Source organism: Populus nigra, chromosome 8 (assembly GCF_951802175.1).
Source record: "Populus nigra chromosome 8, ddPopNigr1.1, whole genome shotgun sequence".
Taxonomy (NCBI): domain Eukaryota; kingdom Viridiplantae; phylum Streptophyta; class Magnoliopsida; order Malpighiales; family Salicaceae; genus Populus; species Populus nigra.
In genome coordinates, this window is record NC_084859.1 from 10,721,172 (window position 1) to 10,729,906 (window position 8,735).

An 8,735-nucleotide genomic window follows, 5' to 3' on the forward strand; every position below is an offset into this window, starting at 1 on the left:
CCTTTGCCTTCGATTTGTAGGGGGTATGTTCCTGGACTCATGAAGGGTCTCGTGCTTCAACGTTCAAAGCAAGATTAGCCGAGGCATGTTTATAATCTCTAGTATTATCAACTGTAATGGTTACCAGTTACTAATCATTCTCCATGGACACAAGCACAAGCTTGTTTTACTGCTAGAGCAGACTCGTATCAATCTATTTGGGAAAAGACAAGGAGTCTGATTCTGAATTGCCAATTGTCCCAAGCAAGTAAGCATAGTAACCCCCTTGGAGCAGTAAGGCAAGCTTCAAATGGTGCGGCTAAGCAGTTGCGTTGATTAAGCCAAGGCAAAAGGGGCAGGAATATATAAGAAAAAGATCAGTGTTGCTAATAAAAGCCCCTCTACCAGCATGGGATTGGAGTTAAGGATGTCACATTTGCTTTATGGTTTATGTTCTTATTTGGAACATTAGAGGGCTCCATCACCCTCTCAAGCAAGGTGAAGTGAGGAGGCTTTGTTCTAAGCATAAGGTCGATGATGCTTGCCGGAGTTTAAAAAGACAGTTTCGATGCTGTTGTTTCTGACTGTTTCCAGGGATGGAAATTCAGTAATCATTTAAAAGGAGTAGGAAGAGCAGTAGTTTTGTGGCTCAACAAAACAATTTCTTAACCCAGTCTCACAAAGGGGGTGTGTTTGTTTGTGCTGTTTTTTAAAATTTTGATTTTTTTTACTTTGAAAATGTGTGCATAAGAATTCTAATTTTATAAATTATTTAAAATTAGTAAATAGTAATAAAAAAAAACATGGACTAATCCAAAGAAAAACAATTTTTAAAGGTTAAATAACTAAAAGGCAAGGCGCAAAATCAAAGGGGAAAGAGAAGAAAGATAAAAAAAAAAAAGGGCTGCCGGAGCCACGCTAAAACTCCATTTATGACACATGCCGTATAAGAATGGAGGGGAGGCTGAGGAGAATAAAACATCATCCTAGAACCCATGTTTTTACCACTTTAGTCAGCCATACATGTCATCCAAAAATAACAAAGTAGTTGATACAGTGACATGTGCACAATACGTGTTAACTGCACCTTTTTTTAATATTATATATATATATATATATATATATATATATTAAATTATCAAATTATCCTTAACTAAGCAATGAAGATGATGACAACAATAACATCGTTCAATTAGAAATTTACCCACATCTTCAAGACTTTAAATTTTTAATTACTATGCATTTATGCATTAAAAGACGATAAAACCTCTAATAGCGAGTTTTTTTTTTTATTATTTAAAGGCAAGTATGTTATTTTATATATTGAAAGGAGAAATGAGAAGAAAAAAATAAAAGAACAAGACATTATATTGAAGCTTTATAATTTTCACTTTTAAGGTTGTTGTGATTTCATTGTTTACCAAATAAGGGAAAATCTTGAATAATCCTTGATCAAATTTAAAAAGCCTAAATGGTATTCACCCTCGAACATTAGCATAAAAGGTTTTTTTTTAGAAAGGGCAAAATGATAAAAACATTATTCTTGTACATAATGAAATACAGAGAAATATTGTTTTTACAATCCCTTTCAAAAAAAAAATTTAATTTATTCTTTTTAATTGTGGGATTGTTACCGAATGGATATTCCTGTTTTTAAAAATTATGAATATGGTTGTTGGCCTTTTTTACAAAAAAATAAAAAATTCAAAACAATCAAGTTTTCTATTTATGTTTGAAAAAAAAATTAATATAGAAACGGGAGATTAAAACCTTAAATGATGCTAAAAGACCTATTTTTTTTAATAGTGTTGATTTGAATGGATAAGTTTAGATAAATAACTTTATAATTTATAAAATTAATTAAAATACACGTAAATTGATCTGGACATTCATATTAATAAAAATATTTATTTTTAATATTAATATATTAAAACAATCTAAAAACACTTGAAAAATTAATTTAAAACAAAAACACTCGAAATATAACTCCTAGCGGCACAACTACAATTTCATTTCAACTCGTTTATATTTTTTTAGGAGCCTGAATAACTTATCCTGTTTGTTGTTTCTGTTGGAAAATTTGGACATTTCCCGAATTTGAAGAAACCCAAGCTGAAACCAAATTATCAATAATGTAATATGACAAAATAAGAATCAAACAAATATTTGACCAAAACACAGAAGAACCAGCACTGTCCTTGCAGTCGAACCCATGGAGTGAGTTGCTTGATGCCTATTGGTTCTTGAACGCACAACCTCTATGATATAACCGAGTTTTTTAAATGACCAACAAAGGTGCTTCAGGAAACAAAAATTGAGCTGTCGAGGGCTTCAAACCCCGACGAAATACGGTAAGAAATCAGTTCGCCACCTTCATTGGTGTAGAATTTCTATACAAATGCTTGCCCTCTATTGTCAATGTACCACACACGCCAAGCTTGTTCTTACAAGTCATGCCACCTCCCCAAAGCTTCCCCAACACGCACTCTATCTCCACGTCTGATACTGAACCTAAACTCCGAAGATGAATCCCTGTTTTGTAGCATTTTTAATGCGGGAGCCTGGAACACGAGCACCACTGTCGATCCCAAGTTGAAAGCAGCCACCTAAATGGAGCAATCATTGAAACCATTAAATTCATCATCTTCGAATGAAAAGATTCAGAACAATCAAATTCTCATGGTGACTAATATGCCTGTTCCATCCTTTCCATACAAATAAAAGAACAGGTCGGGGAAAAAAAAAGGATTCCAATTAGCTAGGTTGAAAAGAATGGAAGAGAAAAAAAAATGGGAAGTAGTGCACCTGATTTAATCATAGCTGTACTACTTGCAAGGATCATTCTCAAAATACAATCTATATGCATTACTAACCTCAGCCCCTTTCTTGAGACTTTTACCAACCCCTTCAAGTGCATATACTCGTTCATCTGGAGGTTCTGAATTCAGTATCTTTTGCCTTCGCTGGTTTGTTTGAAGTTCTGGTTCAATGAAAAGCTGTACAACATGCAAGTTTAGACTAATGTCAGCTGAAGGCATCTCGTTAGAGACACACTAGATTTCTGTTATTGTGTTGCATTACCTTAATTGACCCAATATTTGTAGCACCAACTGCAGCAATAGCCATGAATCCTCCTTCCCACAAACCTTCAAGCACAACCTGATAAGAACAAAACAAAGGCAATGAATGAAACCCCAGAGACATCCATGAAGATGAGGAGAGGGTAGCTAAGCAGAGCACAATCGAGACTAAAAAACTAGAACATCCAAGAAAATTCTGTCAGGCTATTTTGATCAAGCCTGTACACTGAGCTACCACAGCTAAAAAGGTTGAAAGCTTACCGATATGTGCCAAATGTGGGGAAGTAGTAGATCATGGAGCATATTGGCACATTACATAGTAACAAAAGATGTGACCAACAAATGGAGAAAGAGAGTGAAAACACACATTCACAAATTCACGCAGAAAAGATGTGTTAGGCTCTGGTTCTTTCTATCAAGCAACTGTCCAGTAAAGTTTTTGTTAATTTTTAATTGTGAACATAAGAATCAAATTTCCAATACATGTATAAATTATATGCAAAAGAAGAGCTTTATGGCATGATGTAGCTCTTCACCTCTCCTCCACCATCTTATGTAACATTCTAAAACTTGACAACTAAATACCTCCAATCCAACAAGATTAAGGACAAGCATAGAAGATTAAAAATAATATTGAAGCTACTACACTGTCAAATCTTAATGTTAAGTACAAAATATACAAATCAGGATTACCCTTTCATTCTGAACATAAAGATTTCTGATGGTTCTTGTAGCTCGTTCATTCACAGGAAATAGATGCCCTACATAATAACTGAAAAATTAGCAGCACAAAGTCACATTAATTATATATTAATGGAATAATAGAGACATGCGTGAATATCCAACAAAAAATATCGACCACATATATCACAAATTGCACAGGTGCAAACATGCTCTTCCTTGTGTACTTGGTGACTGCTACAGCTATTTAGACAAATTTATGAATGTGCACCTCTAGAACCAAAACCAATCTGTTCCATGTGCCATAAGCACTAACAGATTAAAATCCTCCTCATACTCATGGTAATATGCTGGTCATTATGGCTATCCATCTTCCTGTTACTGATTGTTGTGGCATCCTCCCTCAGGATGCCATAATGTGCAATTTGAATCTTTGATCGATGTCACCAGGACAACCCAAGCAACTGCATTTAGCACAGTTCCAAGAGAATTTGACCAGAAAAAATATGTGCCCATTGATCTAGTGAACCTATTGAACATAAGCTGATCAAGGTCTCTGAAAAGAGCGAAGGCAAGGCACCAAAATAGAGTTCTTCCTATTTCTTGCTAGGTGTGAATTTCAAAACAACCTTCTTGAAAGGACCAGTATGTCATATGAAGCACTTCACAGCGACTAACAAATAGAAAGCACTGGACACACTACAAAGACATGATTTGTAATTTCTCATGTGTGCAAATATATCAATACAATGCAAAGGATTTTATCTCTACAGCATTCTTGATGGTAGATAAGCTGCCCTCTCTCCCTCTTTCTTCCGCACTGTAAATGTGCAAACGTATTCTTCACCATCCTTTTGCAATATTCAAAGGGACATTGCTGTCATGTTCTCCATTCTATATCACATCTCATCAATTAAGTGTGAAAAAAATATATCTTATGGGAGCCTAAGCAACCAGCAGATTAACAATTATAAAGAACATTCTAATCAAGAGAAGAGAAGCGAATGCAAATCTAATTTGAAGGCCAAACATAATAAACAATGATACAAAGTATCCAAAAAACTGAGTTTCCTAAGCAGAAACAAGGTTAATTGGATTGCATGAAAAATGCCGGCAGACAAGAAATCAAGCACAATAGATTGATAACTATAAAGAACCTTCTAATCAAAAGAAGAGAAGCGGATGCATGTCTAATTTGAAAAATTAATAAAACAATAACACAGTGTATCCAAAAACTGAGTTATGTAAGTAAATAAGAGGTTGATAGGATTACCTGAAAAATGCCGGCGGACAAGAACATTCCAATCAACAGGTGAGTGTATCAGATGATAGTCTCCAGGACTCAAGTATATTACACAGTAGTAGAGGCCTTTTGCTGGACTGCAATCAAATTTTAATGCATGCACCAATTTAACATTTGTTATAGGATCATATTGCCCATGTATAGCAGACAATCTGACAGGGAAAGGACCATAGAGCTTAATATAAAATCAATCATCTTCCGCAAAGCCCAAAGCATTAACAGGAAACCTTGATTTCAAAATCCTGACCGCCCCAGGAAACTTCATGCAAGAAACATGGTACTTATTCCAGGTTGCAACAATTTGGTGAATTCCATATGCATATTTTTTTTCTATTCATGGATGGAACCATCAACATTTATCAAGCAATTGAAAATGCATCAGAGATCCGTAACATGTGGATGTAAATAAAAAAAAATATGAAAGTACGCTAGCATCTTCTGTAGCTAATGATGTCACAACCTAACAGAAGATCTAAATGCATTGCATGAAAAGTGCAATAAAAGTATCATGCATATTAAGATGCTCCACTCAACAAAGCTTTAATCTCGAAGATGAATGAAAGCCAATACCATGTTCCATGTGACACTATTAATTTAATATGCATTTCAAGATTTTGAAATCATGCATAAATGGTAAAGGCACATTTCTGTCACAGAGGCACTTTAGGAGTGACAACACCTGAACCTCTTCATTACTGTTCACTATTCTTAGGTTCTAACAAAATTATTCATGGACTCTTAACATTCCCCATCTCAATCCCGAATCCCAATGGCATTTTCTCATGAACAACATAGCTCCTTAGCTAAGATTTCCCATGAAATCTGGAAGTATAACTTCATCGAATTACAAAGAAAATAAATTTTGTAGTAAGAAAATATGGCTATATTAAACGTATTAGCAAATTCTAGAAGCATGATATCCATTACTTTTAGGTTAATCTAAAGGAAAGTGCTTAATAATAATTCATGTCAGTTTTGCAACGAAAATTCAATACATTTACATAAAGTGGGAAAAAAGGAAACATGTTAGTATGTGAGTACCATGCTGACACAGTGTCTCTGATTTTAGGAGAAGCCAATGAAAATCTCCACCATGACTTCTTGTTCTTCTCTTTGAGATTTCCTTGCTGTTCACTACTCTCCTTGTGCATATCCCCTTCAGTTATCACGGGAAGCAAGGAGCTAACACCAAGAAGAGAAGAAACAGAATAAGAAAAACCTTTGACTTGCTCAATCATAGTCCCTGAGCCTTTCAACTCTCCAAATCTTAGAACAGTACCATCCACAGGACTAACCTGAAGAAAAAATGAAACATATACAAGCAAGTTGTAAAACAATCAGCAATTGAAACAGCTTGGAAAACTAAGATGCCACAAGAAGCTTGTTACCAGTTACCAGACAATGTGGGTCAGGGTCGATGGGCCTGGAACCTTCTTTCAAGGTCCGAACAAAGAATTCCCGTAAAGAAGCATAGTTTTCAAGAGGCAGGGCTACTTCTTCTAAGTCTGATATAAACACAAGCTTAGAAATTTTCTCATATCCTTGTTTTTAGTTAACAATTCACATACTCTACAGTATCCATTAAAAAAAATAACAACAAAACATGGAAGAAAGTACAGGTATCGATCAATAAAAGGGAGCAGAGAAACAGTAAGCAATCATACTTGAATGGAATGCACGAGCCCATGCTCTATAAACATGTGGACGCATCCAAACAGGAAGTTCCTGAAATTTTGTTCCTTTAGCAAGTCATACAGAAATAGCAAAGCACCAATGCTATTGTAACACAATGGTGAAGGAAGTGATAGGGAAAAGAGGAATTTATGTGGTCAATTCGAGGTTTTTTTTTCCTTTCAATCAGAGACCAGGCTGGCAGTGCATAAAACCTATTCCATAACTGGATGTGTTGTTATAATATCAGAGGTAACTAGAGCCTGCAGCTAAAAGAAAAGGGTGAAGAATACTCACCACACTTGTCAAGGAACCGAAAAGTCTAGAAATGGAGCGTAAAGGTAACATCCTCAGAAATGACGCCTGATGTTGAGAATGTAATAGGAATTAATAGAAAAATTATATATGAAATCACAGAATTTGATAATCGAAACAGATTTAACCATAAAAATAAAAGGTTAAAGTATCAAAACTTAAATTTCAGGTCATTATATAAGCATATTACTTTATGATCAGGTTGGAACTCAAACTCAATTCCTTTCTCCCGCGCCTCTTCGACCTGGCATCAAGAGGGAACGGAAACTGTAACAAAGAGTGTATACATAAAAGATAACATAATGATACTCAAACTCTTAAAGAGCATGAACTAACATATATTTGAAAGAAATAAGTAAAAGAGTGAGAATAATATACCTTCTTATCATCATAAAGCCGACGAGCATGAAGAGCACCAAGCATGAGTAAAGTGGCCACGGTTGCACCAGGTACCAGAAATATATTACCTGCACGACCATGCCCCCAATTAAAATATACCAAATTATTCACTGTAAAAATTTGTGACCTCAAGAATCTTTAGTTTATTCACTCTCTCTCGGAAAATTACAGTTCAAGTTAAGAGTATATTTTTATAGTTCCGTCCAAGCAACCTTAACAACTAGCTAACAAGCTAAACTGCAAGAGGGAGCCAAGACAGTTAAAATATTAATAATAATAATTGACATTTCCCCCCCCTCTTTCTCCTCAATTTTCTCAGGAACAACGGGAGAATTACTAAATCAATTAACTAACCTCGGGGATTTCCACTGCTTCCATTGAAAGAAGCACGTACTTGAGATGCTGTTTGGACCCTTTTGAGAAGCGAAGTGAAGAACTGGCGTCGCTGATGGTGTTGGTGGCTCAGACGTAAAGAGTGAGCAAAAATAGGGAGTTTGTTGGAATACCGGAATTTCATTGTTGTTGAATTCTTTTGTTGGCAGGGATGGTTGTTCTGGTTAGGGTTTTGTGGAAGCTCACAGTGAAGCTGATGGTTTGATGATGGATGGTTAAACGACAGGTGGTGCACCGTTTTACTGTTTTGACCTCGAAAGGAAGTGGGTTTTCTTTGTATCCGCGCATTGGCGCACACCGTTTTCGCGCTCGCTGGAAAATTTAATCATTTACTAGTTTGGGTCTGCAGGCAAAAAACTCTCCCTTTGCACAACCCATACAATTTTGCCATAGCAGAGGGAAAAAGTACTTCAGAAATCAATAAAATATGTTTGGTATTGTAGTATTTGTTATGGTTATGATTTAAAAAAAAATATTTTATAAAAAATATTTTTAGTTGAAGTTTGTTTGAAAAGATAGGTGTTTGGTTAAAACTATAGTTAAAATTGAGGTTGACAAAAAAATAATTTAATGTGTTTGGTTAAAAATACTTTTGAAATTAAGATTATAAAATAATTTTAAAAAATATATATTAATATTGATGGTTTTAAATTTAAATATTATAAAATTAATTACTCCTATTACATCATGAAATAAATAATACTTTATATAAAATATTTTTTATTATTCCATTAAACTATTTGCAATCTCATCATGTATAAATTTCATCCGACAAGAACTATAATTTTCATAACTTGCAACAAATTCATAAATATAATGCGGTGGTTAACGTGCACCAACACATTCGGTAGTTTTTTATTGTTCCATTAAAAAGATAAAAAATAATTAATTCAAAAACACACAATTCTAAATAT

The 8,735-nt window shown here is 34.7% G+C and overlaps 1 protein-coding gene across 1 annotated transcript; it reads right to left on the reverse strand.

The window, feature by feature from the left end:
- Window positions 1–2,075: 2,075 nt before the first annotated feature.
- LOC133702419 (phosphatidylserine decarboxylase proenzyme 1, mitochondrial) lies at window positions 2,076–8,153 on the reverse strand. The gene is made up of 12 exons (XM_062126771.1): window positions 7,783–8,153; window positions 7,408–7,496; window positions 7,220–7,273; window positions 7,012–7,077; window positions 6,708–6,768; window positions 6,439–6,548; window positions 6,085–6,338; window positions 5,014–5,120; window positions 3,753–3,820; window positions 3,061–3,138; window positions 2,853–2,975; window positions 2,076–2,585 (listed from the first exon to the last, which is right to left on the reverse strand). Exons 1-12 carry the CDS (start codon window positions 7,943–7,945, stop codon window positions 2,424–2,426), a joined length of 1,335 nt encoding a protein of 444 aa, XP_061982755.1. The 5' UTR covers window positions 7,946–8,153; the 3' UTR covers window positions 2,076–2,423.
- Window positions 8,154–8,735: the final 582 nt, after the last annotated feature.

What these genes read in the sequence shown, in the direction of transcription:
- LOC133702419 (XM_062126771.1), bottom strand. Translation starts at nt 7,945, where the DNA reads ATGAAATTCCGGTATTCCAACAAACTCCCTATTTTTGCTCACTCTTTA. An exon ending in GGCTTTATGATGATAAGAAG is followed by an intron (nt 7,274 to 7,407) that starts GTATATTATTCT and finishes TCTTGATGCCAG; the next exon opens with GTCGAAGAGGCGCGGGAGAA. An exon ending in AGAGACACTGTGTCAGCATG is followed by an intron (nt 5,121 to 6,084) that starts GTACTCACATAC and finishes ATTTGATTGCAG; the next exon opens with TCCAGCAAAAGGCCTCTACT.